This window comes from Eptatretus burgeri, chromosome 4, assembly GCF_056783735.1.
Source record: "Eptatretus burgeri isolate ZD-2024b chromosome 4, Ebu_testis_v1, whole genome shotgun sequence".
Taxonomy (NCBI): domain Eukaryota; kingdom Metazoa; phylum Chordata; class Myxini; order Myxiniformes; family Myxinidae; genus Eptatretus; species Eptatretus burgeri.
Genome location: NC_140964.1, coordinates 123,412,168 through 123,429,686, shown reverse-complemented (window position 1 = coordinate 123,429,686; position 17,519 = coordinate 123,412,168). Strand labels below are relative to the sequence as shown.

The 17,519-nt window shown below is 45.9% G+C and overlaps 1 protein-coding gene across 13 annotated transcripts in view; it reads left to right on the top strand.

The window, feature by feature from the left end:
- Window positions 1–17,519, top strand: part of KCNAB2 (potassium voltage-gated channel subfamily A regulatory beta subunit 2) — a 156,718-nt gene that overhangs the window by 4,021 nt on the left and 135,178 nt on the right. For 8 of the 13 annotated variants that reach the window (XM_085876174.1, XM_085876168.1, XM_085876171.1 and 5 more), the window contains exon 2: window positions 14,286–14,430. In XM_085876174.1, the coding sequence (XP_085732300.1) occupies window positions 14,319–14,430 (112 nt within the window). In that variant the 5' untranslated portion in view covers window positions 14,286–14,318. The remainder of the gene's footprint in view (window positions 1–14,285; window positions 14,431–17,519) is intronic. The other 5 variants (XM_085876157.1, XM_085876169.1, XM_085876167.1 and 2 more) reach the window with 1 other exon arrangement.

The window sequence follows — 17,519 nt, the reverse complement described above, 5'->3', positions numbered from 1 at the left end:
CCCCCAATTTCTCACTCGCCCTCCCTCCCTCCCCCCCTTTCTCACTCGCCCTCCCTCCCTCCCCCTTTCTCACTCGCCCTCCCTCCCTCCCCCTTTCTCACTCGCCCTCCCTCCCCTCCCCCTTTCTCACTCGCCCTCCCTCCCTCCCCCCTTTCTCACTCGCCCTCCCTCCCCTCCCCCTTTCTCACTCGCCCTCCCTCCCCTCCCCCCTTTCTCACTCGCCCTCCCTCCCCTCCCCCTTTCTCACTCGCCCTCCCTCCCTCCCCCCTTTCTCACTCGCCCTCCCTCCCTCTCCCCCTTTCTCACTCGCCCTCCCTCCCCTCTCCCCTTTCTCACTCGCCCTCCCTCCCCTCTCCCCCTTTCTCACTCGCCCTCCCTCCCCTCCCCCTTTCTCACTCGCCCTCCCTCCCCTCCCCCTTTCTCACTCGCCCTCCCTCCCCTCCCCCTTTCTCACTCGCCCTCCCTCCCCTCCCCCTTTCTCACTCGCCCTCCCTCCCCTCCCCCTTTCTCACTCGCCCTCCCTCCCCTCCCCCCCTCCTCTCATCTTCCACTTCCTTCCTTCCCCCCTCCTCTCTCATCTTCCACTTCCATCCCTCCCCCCCCTCCTCTCTCATCTTCCACTTCCCTCCCTAATCCCTCACTAATCCCTCATTCTCAGGAAACCTGGCTCAAATCCCAATAACAGTTTTTCATTTTTTTATTTTTTTTCTGCACATAGTTGAGGCTCCTGGAAAAGCTCGTGTGGTGAACACATCTGAATGTAACGGACAACATCGGGATGCAAAACGTGCATGCATGGGGTGGACCAATGGATACAGAAGGAAACTCCAAAGAGAGAGAACTGGAAAATTGGAAGGAGGAGGGATTTGGGTGGGGTTAACGAGGGTCGAAAAGATCATGGCTTTGGATTGGAGATGATCTGAGATGGTCGTGAACAGGTGCCTTGAAGACCTGCAAGGAAGAATGAGATTGAACAGGAACAAATGATGAGGGTTCAGCAGCGATCTACGCTTGAAGTAGTTTCACTATAAGGGGGTTGATGGTAGCCCGTGTTCGCCCTGCAGAAATCTGGGGGGGTGGGGGGGGTAAAGAACAGAGGTTGCAAGATCAGAAATGAGGTGACAGACAGACAGACAGCACCGACCTATCTGCGATGGCGTAGTGTTGGGGTCCATAGACTCTGCTTCTCTGCAGGAGATTCCAATGATCTTGCTGTGGAAACCAAGGCCCTCATCAAGCTGAGCAAGGTGTGAGGCAGGGGAGCCAGTCTCGGGAAGAGCAGTACTCCATCAAGCTGTGGATGAAGACCTTTTCGATGGATCGGAGTTCGGGTGTACGAAGGATGGACTTTGTACGACAGAGGATTCCCAGTCAGTTGCTGGTTTTGGAGGTGAGCTTTGAAGTGTGGTTTGCCCAAGAAGCATCGTGGCTGATAGTGAGACCCAGGAGTTTGAATGACTGAACTTCCTCAAGAGGATTGTTAAGAAAGTAGATTTTTCTCCAAACATCCCAGTAATTTACGTGAAAGTACGTTGATGTTTTCTGGTGTTGTCTTCTCGTGTCTACAAGCTCCGACAAAAGCCTTGGGTCAAGTTATGTCGAAAATAAATAATGAACATCTTGTGTGGGCCGGGGGTCGGTGGCGAGAACGACCACTAGGTGGGTCGAGGATACGTCCTCTCACCAGACTCCCCGGAATTGTAGGCCGTTGCTCGGATAACTCCGCGAGCCGGCAGGTCGTTTAACCGACCGTGGAATGCCAATATCTCGACCGCGTGGAACGCCAATATCTCGACCGCGTGGCGTAGGGTTATTTTGTCTCGATCTAATGTACCTAAGTAACCATGCGGTCTCGGCAACTGGGGATCCACGCCCTTGGAACGCCTGGCCGAACCAGATTCACTCAACCGGCAGCAGGAAAAATTACACCCATCGACTCCCACTCTGCCACCCATCTTTCCGGCTCGGATCCAGTAGAGCGGGTCTGCCCAGGATGTCCGGCTCCAATTGTCCGATTACACTGAACAACAAATTTCAAAAAATTTTTTTTACTGGAGATGTGTGAAGGGATTAAGACTAATTTGGGTACGCTGATTTCAAAAATCATAACCGTTTTGCTGTATCACGTCAGGATTTTCAGGAACAGAAATATTCCCATTGCCTAGAAGTCAGGATTTCAATGAAATTTACATATGTCTTTAACATGTCTATTTCGTACAATTGTTGTTAACTTGTGTTATATTTCTTTCTTTCAGATAAAGATGAGTAGGCGTTCCTGTACCAATCATCCTGACAACTTCTGTTATGTCTGTGGTCGGTATACCAAAAAAGATCAACAGCGAAGTATATCTACAGCAGTGAAAATGAAGGCCGCCTACTTTCACTACTTCGGGTGTAAGGTGGGGGACCAAGAACAGAGCTGGGCACCACACATCTGCTGCACAAGCTGTCACACAACCTTGACTCAGTGGTTGGTGGGCAAGCGCGCGATCATGCCATTTGCGGTGCCCATGATATGGCGTGAGCCGCAGAATCATCATGATGATTGTTATTTCTGCTGCACAAGCATCGCCGGCTTCAACAAGCAGAATAAAGGTCACATCAAGTACGCTGACTGCGTCTCTGCTCGTAAACCTGTGCCTCATGATGACGAGAACCCCGTTCCAACACCTCCAGCTGATCAGAACATAGCTGTAAGCAGTGGTGAAGAGGATGGTGATGATGAACCTTTTGAACCCGACACTCAAGAATCACACCTTCTGAACCAGGGAGACTTAAATGATCTTGTAAGAGATCTCTCGCTGTCAAAGGCGAAGGCAGAGCTGCTTGGATCAAGGCTGCAGCAGTGGAATCTACTTGAACCTAACACCAAGATATCCTTGTTCAGAACACGTCACAGAGACATGGCTGAGTTCTTTGAGATGGAAGACACGATGACATTCTGCAGTGACATCAACGGTCTGTTGAAAGAACTTGGGTGTGATCACGATCCTGCAGACTGGCGCCTCTTCATCGACTCGGGGAAGAACAGCTTGAAGGCTGTTTTGCTCCACAATGGCAACGAGAAACCATCAGTCCCACTGGCTCACGCGTTCGGCATGACAGAGACCTATGAGACTATGCGGCAGCTGCTTGATTCCATCAAGTACAATGACTTCAACTGGCACATCTGCGGAGACTTGAAAGTGGTGGCGCTGTTGTTAGGGCTGCAGTCAGGCTACACGAAATAAATGTGCTTCCTTTGTCTCTGGGATAGCAGAGACGACAAGAATCACTGGACGAAGAAAGATTGGGAAGAGCGAAAAGAGCATGTACCTGGTCGACACAACGTGAAGCATGTCGCCCTTGTCGACCCAGCCAAGGTTTTCCTTCCACCACTCCACATAAAGCTCGGCTTGATGAAAAGTTTTGTACGGGCAATGGATCTGAATGGGCGTGGGTTTTTATACCTCAAGGAAAAGTTTGGCAACACCTTGTCGGAGGCCAAGATCAAGGCTGGTGTCTTTGTTGGACCGCAAATCCGACAGATTATGAAGGATGAAACTTTTCCGACAACTCTAAACCCCAAAGAGCTGGCAGCGTGGAGGAGCTTCAAAGCTGTGACGGACAACTTCTTGGGGAACGAGCGCGCGGACAACTATGAAGAAATAGTGCAGCAGCTGCTGGAGTCCTTCAGGAAACTTGGCTCCAGGATGTCCCTGAAAATCCATTTCCTACACCAGCACCTGAACTTCTTCCCTGACAACTTGGGAGCAGTCTCGGACGAGCACGGCGAGCGATTCCACCAAGAGATTTCACTCATGGAGACGCGTTACCAAGGGCGGCACAACCCGAACATGATGGGCGATTTCTGCTGGTTCCTGCATCGTGAAACTGACACAGAGCAGCACAAACACAAATCCAAATGCCTAAAGCATTTTAATTACATTCTAGTGGAGTTTTTCTGTAATTTCTATAATTTTGAAGCATTCATGATGAAATAAATGAATAAATGAATTTTTGTAAATTTCATTGAAATCCTGACTTCTAGGCAATGGGAATATTTCTGTTACTGAAAATCCTGACGTGATACAGCAAAACGGTTATGATTTTTGAAATCAGCGTACCCAAATTAGTCTAAATCACTTTACACATCTCCAGTAAAAAAATTTTGTTGTTCAGTGTTACCGGGGATAAAACCCCTCCTAAACTCCGATCCGAAACTTGCTGGACCAATGCAAGAAGGGACTGAAACGGACTGGGAACATTTCTGTGATTTATTTACAGTAAATGAAGACGCAAAGCAAGACAACGCGAATATGCAAGCAAGGAATATTTACAATGGTCCAAAAACACTTATTCAGTTCCACTTAAAGATGGGCCCACACGCAGACACACACACACGCAGACACACACACACACACACACACACACACACACACACACACACACACACACACACACACACACACACACACACACACACACACACACACACACACACACACACACACACACACACACACACACACACACACACACACACACACACACACACACACACACACACACACACACACACACACACACACACACACACACACACACACACACACACACACACACACACACACACACACACACACACACACACACACACACACACACACACACACACACACACACACACACACACACAAATGAAAAGAAACCCAGAGTTCTTTATTGGACCCTCACAGCCGAGGAGAGAGACTAGCTGGGGATCAGAGTCCAGCTGGGTACTTGACTGTCGGAGGAAGGGGGTGCTCCACGATGCGGCACCTGGCAAAGGTCATTGGTTTGGTCCCCAGTGGCATGTGTGGGACTCTAGGTTCGTGGGGGGGGGAGGGTGGGCAAAGGAAGGCAGCGTGGGGGGGCGGGCAAAGGAAGGCAGCGTGGGGGGCGGGCAAAGGAAGGCAGCGTGGGGGGCGGGCAAGGAAGGCAGCGTGGGGGCGGGCAAAGGAAGGCAGCGTGGGGGGCGGGCAAAGGAAGGCAGCGTGGGGGCGGGCAAGGGAAGGCAGCGTGGGGGGTGGGCGGGCAAGGGAAGGCAGCGTGGGTGGTGGGCGGGCAAGGGAAGGCAGCGTGTGGGGGGTGGGCGGGCAAGGGAAGGCAGCGTGGGGGGTGGGCGGGCAAGGGAAGGCAGCGTGTGGGGGGTGGGCGGGCAAGGGAAGGCAGCGTGGGGGGTGGGCGGGCAAGGGAAGGCAGCGTGGGGGGTGGGCGGGCAAGGAAGGCAGCGGGCGTGGGAGGGCTGGCAAGGGAAGGCAGTGTTGGGGGGGCAATGGAAGGCAGCGGGGGGGGGGAGAGGGCGGGCAATGGAAGGCAGCGTGGGGGGTGGGGAGAGGGCGCGCAATGGAAGGCAGTGTGGGGGTGGGGGAGGGTGGGCAATGAAGGTAGTGTGGGGGTGGGGAGGGTGGGCAATGGAAGGCAGCGTGGGGTTGGGGGGAGAGCGGGCAAGGGAAGGCAGCTTGGGGGCGGGGTAGGGCGGGCAATGGAAGGCAGCGTGGGGTTGGGGGGAGAGCGGGCAAGGGAAGGCAGCATGGGGCGGGGCAGGGCGGGCAATGAAAGGCAGGGCGGGCAATGGAAGGCAGCGTGGGGGGAGGGCGTGCAAGGGAAGGCAGCGTGGGGGGAGGGCGTGCAAGGGAAGGCAGCATGGGGGGGAGCGGGCAAGGGAAGGCAGCGTGGGGGTGGTGGGGAGGGCGGGCAAGGGAAGGCAGCGTGGGGGGGGGAGGGCAGCAAACACACCCATGGAGAGTCCCTAAATTACAGATCCAAATATACTCATGTGTATCTCTACCTTGTCGCAACTGCTGACTGTACATCCCGATCAGGACACGAAGTGTTCCGCCCTTCCACTGAAGGGCACTCGGCAATTGGCTTAAGCAAGCACTCCAATGAAATAGTTGGCAAGCAATAGCTATGTCTGAATTGGACAAATGGACATTTTTATCAGTCGTCGGAACTGCTGACAAGTTCAATTCTGGAGTTTAAATTTTGCACTTGAGCTTGGTTTAAGAGATTCCAGAGGTTATGGCATATGCGGAAATGAAATAAAGCCACAAACACCGGTGTCTCCGGGCATTGATCAGCATTGCAATGTACCCAGCGATTCGTAGCTTAGATGAACAGGCATTCGATAATGTGAGTGAGGAAAATTTTCATTCTTGCCCTTCCTTGGCATTCACTTGGTACACATGCAAAGTTTCAGGCTGCTCGGTTTTATGGTTTTGGAGTTATGGAAGTGCCACACACACACTGACATTTATTAGCATTGATAAATGCTTCACTTTAGCTCTGTACTTGGCTCGGTATTTTGATTCATGTGTGGAACATGTATCCCACTCCACGAGGCCGTCCGCCTGCGCAACGTGAGATTGGGCTTTCCAATCGTCTGTCAGTCCTGTCAACTTCTTGAATTTACTTATTTATTTATTTTAAGTGTTTGAGCTTTTGTCATCACCTTTTAAACAAACCCTTGTGATGAGAATATGGAGAAGACTAAATAATTTGGTCAAAATGTCAAAGGGCAAAGTCAAAGTAAGTATGAATAGGTCTTAGCCCGTGTGCCGTGTCAGCATGAGACGGGCAATTATTATTATAATTTTTTTTTATTTAAAATAATCTTTCGTGTTTATTTACAAACCCTTTGAGCTCGTGTGTCCGTGTCCAGGCTTTTTTTTTTTTTTAACATTTTAACCTTTGAGATCACATTTTCAATAAACCTTTTATATGGAGAAATCTATGATTAATAGTGTGTGTGTGTGTGTGTGTGTGTGTGTGTATGTGTGTATGTGTGTATGTGTGTATGTGTGTATGTGTGTATGTGTGTATGTGTGTATGTGTGTATGTGTGTATGTGTGTATGTGTGTATATATATATATATGTATATATGTATATATATATATATATGTATATATATATATATGTATATATATATATATATATATACATATATATATATATATATACATATATATATATATATATATATATATATATATATATATATATATATATATATATATATATATATATATATATATATATATATATATATATATATATATATTATCTTTAGTTGTTTTCCTTGTTTGGTTTGAGTACAAAGCAGATGTGGATGGGCTTTGCGCTTTGAGAAGCTTTAGAGTTGCTTCAAACTGTAATAGGTTTTTACTGCGAAAACAGCCCGTGCGACAAGATGTGGCATAAAACGCTGCACGGAATATTTATTTGGCATTAAACAGCATTTGTCGGAGCAGTTTGTCCTCGCCAAGCAAGCGGAGCCCAAGGCCGATTGCTATCATGCTGGAAACAGTTTAACTTGTGTCTTCATGTGAATTGTCAAGGGACGTGTGAGGTTACAGTTCTTTGAAAGACCTTTTTTCGTTATTATTATAATTTTTTAATTATTATTATTATTATTTTTCCTTTTACCATCACCGAACATGGCACTGTTTGCTTTGCTGAAATTTCCTCGTTTGTGTTGTTGCTTTGACTGCAATGAGCTGTACACACTGGATGTTCCATTGTGGTTTGGGCCCGAAATGGGAATGCTATCCATCTATTCATCTCGACTGGCTGGGCTATTATTTAATAATGTAAGCTATGTAGATCCGGATCGCAGGCAGACAGCGTATCAGCAAGTTTATGTCTATTATCCACAGCACATTTGGTGGTAAAGTGAGAGTATGTTTCATGACATTGGAAACAGATCCATGAGAAATGACAGGACCAACTACTTTTGCCTTTGTGCTTTTTAAAAATATATTTATCTATTTATGCATTTATTTATTTTTACATCCTTTCATTTTTGAATGTTTTCTCAAAGTGTAACCATTATTTATTTATTTATTTATTTGCAAGCAAGATGCATCGTTTAATAAAAGGAGTGAAACATTTATTTTGAGCAATAACAATGCAAGTGTCATCTTCATCGTCAATATACTTTATTCTTTACAAAGTGCTGGTTCTGCCAAAGCAGTCTCTCGGCAGCGGTTGCTTTCATGGATTGGTCATGGGTCACCACTCTAATACACGAATACTTGGCAGAGGGTGCTGGGTTTCGTTCAGTCTCAGAAATAAGTTGCCTTCTCTTCACATGAATACCATCACTAATCTCCACCAACCTATGTTTTTTTTTTTTTCCATGATTTTTGAATTTGAGGTGTCACAAAAGAGGAATTTCCATGCATATGGAACAATGAAGATTATTATTCTTATTATTTATTGTCATCTGATGAACAGTGTACTCCTTGATGCCCTGCATGTGAAATGCCAGCACTACACCTTGTAGCTAATAATCAAATCGATCTCAGGTTGGACAACTCCGAGACAACGATACAAATCTCTCGTCTATCCCGTCAGCTCACAATACTCGTCTTATCTCCATAACTGCAGACTTCGAGATCGAATTCTGAAATGTCAGCGGCACAGATAAAACAAAACTGTGATTCCAAGACTCCCTTTTAAAAATATTTTTAGGTTGATAAACAATAGGTGAATGTCCTGTTTTATTTTGTATTTTATTTATATATGAACCTCCACCATCTTTGAAGATGGATGGAGGTTACTGTTTTCACCCCTGTCTTTGTTTGTTTGTGAACAGTATTACGGAAAAACTCCTGGACGGATTTCGACGAAACTTGGTGGGGGGGATTAGGTATGGTCCAAGGATCATGCCATTAGATTTTGGACTTGGTCCAAAGTCCAATATGGCTGCTATGGTGGCCATTTTGAAAAAATATTTGAATTTTTGTTTTTGCATTTCTACATGTTTTAAGTGATTTCCCCCCCCCCAAAAAAATTTGTTGGAGAAAAAAAAATTTGCAACTTTTTTTTCAAAAAAATTTCGATTTTTTTTTTTTTTTTTTTTTTTTTTTTTTTTTTGGCATTTCTACATCCGCGTCAATCTCGTTTAGTTTATTCAATTGTGGTTCAGTAGAGTCTGATCCGTTTTGACCTACAATGAATAGGATATCAGGTTCATTTAAGGGACCCAGCAGTATTGGCGGCGGAGGTTTTGCACTCTACCGAGTGCTCCCCTTTCGTTTTTCTTTGCAGCTCATGTCTGTGGATAGCATAATTTGCCAGGGGTGCAGCTGTTCTGCTGATGTTGTGCCCCTTTGTTCAGCCTGCCAGCGATAGCTCACCTATTTTCGTGACGCACACATTGGAATCCTTAACGTCCACCAACTGATTGCGTCAGATGGGATACCCAGTTCAACGTCCATCCAAGTGACTGCACACATGTTCATGGATCACCCTTCCTGCCAAACACCTGGTTGACGGACAGTTTATAGCTGAGCCAAGATTTGAATCCAGGCGAGACAACATGGAGGTGACTTCGCACACATCTCGGCTATCCTGCCAACCCAGTAGATTTTGTAAAGATTACACAATGTCTTCTTCTTCTTCTTCTTTCGGCTGCTCCCGTTAGGGGTCGCCACAGCGGATCATCCGTATGCTCCGCATAGTGATTTGGCACATGTTTTACGCCGGATGCCCTTCCTGACGCAACCCTTGTCGCCTCCAACGACACAGGGATATGGTACACCTATTTTAACCGGGGTATACACCGGCCCAGTACACTGGCCCAGTAAAGATTACACAATGTATTGTTCAATAACCCATCCCTCTTTAAGATAGTTATCAGCTGTCACACTCTCTCCTCACCCCCCCTCCTCTCCCCTCCCCTTTCCTGATCAGGAAATGATTAGACACTGGCTTGATAAATGAAACGTGACCTTCACATCAGTTTCACGCTATCAATCTGGAAAGATCATCAAATGAACCCACCATCTATTTATTTTGTCATCTACTGGAAGAGGTTCAGTCTCTTGAACTTGTAGGCCTCATTATCAGCCATGACCTTCCTTGGGTCGACCACATATCAAAGTTGACCTCGAAAGCCATCCACAGACTGGGAATCCTATGATATGCCAAGTCTGGAAAATCGTTTGCAGTCTACAAGACCTTTGTCCATACCTCAATGGAGAACTGCTCTCCACTGTGGACTGGCACCCCAGCATCACATCTGTCTCAATCTGATTCTGTGGAATCTAAAGCTCTCAAAATTATTGGAGTCACCCGTGATGGGGCAGAGGTACAGGGTCTGTTGCTCTCGCATCGCAGGCATGTCGGTGGGTTCTCTGTCATTGCTCCCTGTGTTCTTTCAGTCCTCCGACCCTCCCTATCGAATCCAGAATCTACGCGTTGTTCCAGTAAACCCCCTTCTGGTTAAACTATCAAAATCTAGACTAACTCCTTCGTCCTTACCTCTGCTCTTTTAGTCCTCACTTCTCCCAGCTATGGAAATAACCTTCCAGATGCTGTTCTGTCTTGCTCTTTTTTTCCAGGACTTTAAACAAGCAGTGCACCACCATCTCTTATCCCCAATTCTCACTTCCCATTATGTATTTCCCCCATTATGTTTTAACCTTTCCTAACCCAACCATCTTGCTTGCTAGCTTGTGCCTCCTCCCCCCCCCCCTTTATTGTTCCTCCCTTGATGTTTGGTCCCCTGTCTATACTAACTTACTCTGCCATCAGCATTTTTCCTGGAAAGAAAAAAAACCCCAAAAGATCCATATTGATTGTTAAACATCCTGGGCTCCTACACGAGTATAGATGTGATATGCTGGAAATTGCTTTGAATTATTTTTTTGTAATGATGGTTATGGTGAGATGGAACCTAAATCAGCTTTGCAGATGGTTTATTTGAAGTAACTCTGTTGAAAACCTGAAGGAAAAGTGCAACCTGAAGCAACAGTGAGCAAAAGCACTTTACAATTTCTACTTACAGGACGGCGCCACCACAGACACACACACTCACCAAAAGAAAATGGACCCCGTGGGGTCTTTATTCGGTCCTCCAGCCGAGGAGGATCGTTCAGCTGGGGGGACAGAGTCTGGCCGGGTACCTGGCCACCTCGTGCAATTTCACCGACTCCAACCCACCACGGTGGGACTCGAACCCACGACCCGGAATCCAACGAGCCCACGATCCTGGCTGCCACGAACGACTGTCGAGCACCATTGAACACCTCCGCCACGACCACCACCACCATCATGAGCAACAGCACGGTCACTGAGAAACCCGACAAACGATGACTGCGGACCAAAAGGGCAAAGAGCAAAAAGCCCAGACGACGACGACTGCTGCTGATGACAGCTCGCCACCTTTCTTATCCTTCCCCCCCTCCCCCCCCGGGCAGGTCGAGGGAACCGCTCTGAGTTAACTCGCTTCCGGATTGGACGAGGGGTTGTCGGCGATCAGTGACCTCCCCTTATTGGACGGGCCGAACACTCCATCTGGCTGGGGCGGAGTCTGCCCTGAGGTGATGAGCCTCCTGATTGGTTCGGTGGGGAAAATAGTGGCCATCCGTGATTGGAGGGGGCAACGACCACCCTCCCCCTGTGCGTGTCTGAGAACCCAGACGGAACAACCAGGGGAGCACCCTATTTCCCCATCCACCCTTGTAGCGGGGAGGGGGAACCGCTCGGGTCGGCTGTCGGGCCGGCCGCTGCCGATTGGACAAGCTCACGGTGGGCGGAGGGAACCTCACCCCCTGTACGTGACACGTTGCACGTGGGCGATGCATGGTTATGGTGCGAGAACGAAGGATTGATTTGTTTGGGAGGAAGATTTACAGATGTAAAAAACCTGACGATAAAAGAAACCCGCAGCACACACATGAAATTAACCCATTGAACAGAAGGACGGTACCCTAACTATAAACACACACTTACCGAAATAACTGAACTGCGGGGACTCTGGCTGTTGTGTGCAAATGGCTGCCAGATTCGTAACAATATCTTCTACAATCTTAGCTTGTGCTACGATAGTCTCCATCATATATACACACACAAACCCGATGAAGATTAGTTAGCCAGAAGGAAGGAGAGCAGATGCGAACCAACAGCCTCTCAATACCTGGCGCAGTTGGCCGACAAACGCAACCCAGTACGGTTTGGGGGACACTCCGCTTGAGTGATCCCACCTTGTCAATGCGTTATCTCCTGCTTAATCTCTTTGCTGGGGCTCGTGGAAGCGTGTGCTTCATACTGGTCCAGAAGAACGTCTGTCGCACACCAACCCCGAATTGCAGATGCAGCGACAGCAGACGAGGTGCAGTGGAGAGAGGGCGGAGCAGAGAGGTGGAGACGAGTGAGGCAGGCAGGCGAGGAAGTGCATGCAGAAAAAGAGAGGGGGAGGATGGCTTCTCGATCCACCTTTTATAAGCCCCTGGCGAAGGGTAGTGTGATGACCCAAAGCGACGTGCCGTCATCTGAATCATGCCCTCCCGTTGGGTCCCGGCCCCGCCCTGCCAGGCTCCTGGAGCCGGGAGCGCCCTCATTCACACATCCAGCGCGACACTGCTCAGAGCCTTACACCAAACTCCTGGACCATGTTCTGGTGACTGGACGAGGGTCGTGTCGGTCCTGCATGTCCATTCGGGGCATCCCCGGTGAGCTGCAGTTGGTGCTGTTAACATGCGTGGCCCGTCTCTGTCCGAGTCCGAGTGGCCTGGGCCGTGCAGTGTGCCCGTTTGGTGGCAAATTTCACCGATGTGGAGGCGCGGGGTGATTTTTTTTTTTTTTTTTTTTTTTTTTTTCCCCCATGTGCGGGATATGTTGGTGGTTGAGGTGGTGAGCGAAGGTTGAGCAAGGTGAGAGGCTGTTCTAAATTGGCGTGCAGATTCAAATAAAAGGGTGCGTCATGCATGTCCTGCACAGTGTTGGTGGTGAGTCTCTCATTGGGCGGATGCCTGGGTGCAGTGCCTGCTTCAATTTGTAGTATGGATAAAAGGAAAGAGTTGGATGGAAATCAGGATTGAAGATAGAGATATAATTCTTTGACATAGCTATTAGACCCACGCAAGGCACTTCATCCCGTTTACCCATTAGACATGAGGGGAAGGTCTGACTGCATGAAGACTAACAAAATATCTGCCTGGGGATCACTATGTTGGGTGCCATTGTCTTGGAGGCATGCTGTTTTGCATAACCGCAACATGTATGTATGTATGTGTATATATATATATATATATATATATATATATATATATATATATATATATATATATATATATATATATATGTATATATGTATATATGTATATATGTATATATGTATATATGTATGTATGTATGTATGTATGTATGTATGTATGTATGTATGTGTATATGTATATGTATATGTATATGTATATGTATATGTATATGTGTATATATATATATATATATATATATATAATTGCACCCTCTGGCAGAAATGGTGAGCATCAGCCACAGATTGTTTCACACACAGTGAAACCGCATAATCCACAAAGAACAAACCGTCCATCTGCCACTCAGATGTTTGTTCCTGCTAATACAAACCATTCAACCAGATGGCACATGATGTGATCGGCAGGTAAATCTAAAGTAGATGGAGCGTGATGAGCACTCCTCCGATCCCCATGAATGGTCATTACTCACTCCCCCACCCAGTACTTCATGAATCTCCCACCCACTCTCCACCACAAAAGATTGTCCACATTTCGCATTCTCCCCATACTACCCCGCTAGCACATCTTCCTGCTTACCAGCTCCATCACCATGACAAACATGAGTGGGCTGAAAGTGCTTCCCTGCCTCAAACAATGTTCACTTTTGTAAGTTAGATATTAATGTATTTCATTTTCAATAAATTTCTAAAAACATGTTTGCGTTTTGTAGATCAGTGACAAAAAGTTTATATTTAATCATATTTAAATTCAGGCTGAAACACAACAAAATGAACAAAATACTAAGATATAACTACCCTAATTCTATGTGCAAGAGTTTCATTTCTCCCTGGAGGTTCACAACCTTTTCGATACAATAGGATATAGGACATACAATTCCTTTTCCGCGTACTATTTGGCATGTATTGTCTCGTTTATGGGCCCCATACCATGCCTCTAAAATATAATTTGGATGAGGAGCTGGTGTGAACTTTTTGCTGGTTATCAGAATTTTAACCCAACTTGGATCTCCCAGACAGCTTTTCATTGTCTCCCTCGTGGGAGTCATCGAAGAATAAAAATAAAATTGCAGAGATTATTATTTTACTGCCAGGGAATACGTGGGTTGGCATTGCATGTCAGGTAGGAGTTTGTATTTAACTCTCAAATAATATTATTCAGAACGGTGGTATTGCAAATATCTGAATTTTCCAAATGCATTTCTTTTGTTTTCAAATTTCAATAACTGATCTGTTTCTCCCTTTTTTTTTCTTTCCCCCCCAGAACAGCTGCTGCTTCAAGCATATACATTTTTGAATGCACGTTCTTCTACGTGGTAACAAACTTGCATCATGTACCCTGATTCTGCAACCAATTCGCCTGCCCAGCTATCACTGCGGCAAAGTGCTTCACCCAGCATTGCTTATCGGTGAGTTACAATTTTCTCAATCCATCCATCCATCCATTGGGACCACACTCAGTGCAGAGCATTGGTGCTGCCTAAGCAGTCTCCTTGGCTATTGGACACAATCCTGGACGGGTCGCCACTCCGACACAGGATACCAGCAAGCTGGCACTCATTTTGCCGACCTCGGAAGGATGAAAGGTTGAGTCAACCCCACCTGGTGTTAATTCAACAGCCGAGTGGGGTTTGAACTCAGGATCCAAGGATCCCAAGCCCACCACCCAAACCATTAAACCAACACTGGGCATAATTTTCTGAATGAAATCATATTTTTGTGATTTCATTATATTTTGGAGACTTCATTGTGGATGATTTGATTGCTATTCCCCCCCCCCCCCTTGCTTCATGCCTCTGTAAGTAGTCTACTTTAATTACAGTAGTTTGTGACTTCTGTATCTTGACAGAAATGTTATTGGAATTAGGCTTTTTACTGGAGACAGCATGAGGTGTTTTGTTATCCCACAAACGCAAAGTCAAAAGCGGGGTTAAACAATTGGTTCATATCCTCCTGTCTGCCTTATCAGTTCATGATCGTCGGTTTCTGATCGAGACACAACTTATTTAAATTGAATGTTATATTTTGAACAATAATAGGAAGACAAGTTTGCTGTTGTACTATACTTTGGCTCTGACTTGTCCTGATCTTGCATGCACAGAGAGGAGTGAAATAATATTTTTACTCTGCATGCTTGCCTGGCAGTTAAACAAATAATGAAAATCATTCCAAATGGGAAACCTACTGTTTTTCAGGATGTCATAAAGGACAAAAACGGGCAGGAAGAACTAATGTAACGTGTTAGATAAGGGTGGTGTAATAGACACTGGGTAAAAATGGTGATTAAAACCCGGAATTCATTTATTCATATGCCTTTAAATCTTTTATAGAAATTTATTTCTGTGCTTGAACACTGTAGAACACCAGATTACCTTCACAATACTACCAAGAACTATTCTGTGGAGGTATCATCCATGTAACGAAGGTTCGCAACAACGAATGGTTTTATTTAGGAGTACTCATCGCTTCACGAAGGTCTTCATTCGCAACAACGGAGTTGTCGTCAGTGTCATTGTGGTTTTGCAATGTCATTTCCGTGGCGGTGTTGAGTATGATTTGTTTTTCCACCGATCAACTTTTCAATGGGGGGAAATTAACTTTTCAGAATGAAAGGGTAAAAAATAACTATCTCCTCCACCACCTCTCACCACTGCTTTCTCATATGGAAACTTGGACTCAAGAATGCTTAAGTGTTAAAACGAAATGAACTTTATTATTGTTACTGACTGTCTATTATTCGTTAAATAATATTATAATGCCACTTGCAACTAAAAATATTGTTGTACCAAGCATATGGCTTTGCTTTTGGATCGAAACATTATGTTTAGGAAAGGAAGTGTAATTTTTCCATGAGAAATAATGGAAAACGAAGTTTCGCATAACGAAGGGTTGTAAAAGTAGATAACCGCTTTGGGAAGCAGTTGATACTTGTACACTTGTATATATTTATATATCAGAAGATTTTCTTTTTTTTTCTTGGTTGTTACCCCACACGTGTGAGGTCCCAACATAGCTACACCTGGTGTGTCTTCCGTTACCAAACAGCTATCTTGTGCTTGCCAAGTTGACAGTTTCAAATGGAGTGCTTGTATGAGTGCTAAAGCCACTCGGTGAGCGCTCTACAAGAAACTTGTTAACTGCACCACAACCCTGGTGTTCGTGGAGCTGCATGGTGGCAATTGGCGGTTAAGCGTTGGGGATGGTGAGCCCGGCGGCACTTCGGGGGACTGCCTGGTGAACGTGCTTACCAAGCTGTTTCATTGAAGGTGTCAACTGTGGCCGTGTGGTCGCACTGTACAGTTTGCCACACTGGCACACGTGTACTCACTTGCTTCACGAAGATCTGACTACATGGAGAACGAGGTTCATCATTGGATCGTTGCTCATGGCAAGTGGTTTCCTCCATCTTTTGTTGAAGAGTTGTCCTCTCTGTTGCTCGCTATGACGATGTACGATGCCGATTGATGCTGCATTAAACGGGATTTCAATAAAGCTTCCATCTCCTAAACTGGAACTCAACGTCATCTTTTTATAGTGAAAAGGGTGGTTGGTGTATACAACTGCTTCAGTGGTGCTCAACTTTGGGTTTTTTTTTTTTCAACGATCTTTAAAATCATCCATTTATTAAAATTGAAATATATACTTGAACACTGTATAGGGTATTCTCTTCTGTAGGGCAGGTCCCTTGTAGGGCAGGCAATTAACTCCCGAGTTGATGTGTCAATTTCACGTCTTTTTTTTTTTTTTTCAATTTTTTTTTCACAAACTGACATTTTTAACAATGCTACCCGCTTTCCATCAGAGAAAAACAACTCAAGTTGTTGGGGATTAGACTTATTACCTCTGGCACCGAAGGTGGATGGAGGGTATGTTTTCACCCCTGTGTCTGTCTCTGTCTGTGAGCAGGATAAAGTTATGGATGGATTTAGCCAAGACGTGGTGGACAGGTTAGGTGTGTGACATGGACGAATTGATTAGATTTTGGTGGCGATCCGGGTCCTTGAATTTTTATGTGATTCTTCACCATTGAAAGATAGGGCCAAAAACGACATGCAGTCCTGTTTCGCATGATATCTCTAAAAGTTATGGATGAGTTGGGTAGGTAACAAGAACAAGCCGATTTTAGACGTTTGCTAAGGTCCGGATGCAGATCAGGCCTATCGGTGGGATAGAAAACGTAAACCATTCAGTCTCGTGGAGGTATACGCTCTACTGAGTTCCATTCTTGTAGTCATTTTGTTTCAATTTGGAAGGGATTATTTTTGCAATTTTCTGTTTGTCAATGGTTTGTGTGCGCATTTTTGCTTGGCAATGTATGAACAGAAGAGGGCACCAGAGTGACTTTGAAGAAAGAGCAAAGTATCAGTCATTCTGACTAATAATATCTGCATTTTAATAAGCTATTTTTAGTGTAACTAAATTGCAGTACTTGCGTTATCAATACAATCAATTTAACCTATTAAAATACGAATACTTAAACTGGATAAGAGCATCACGA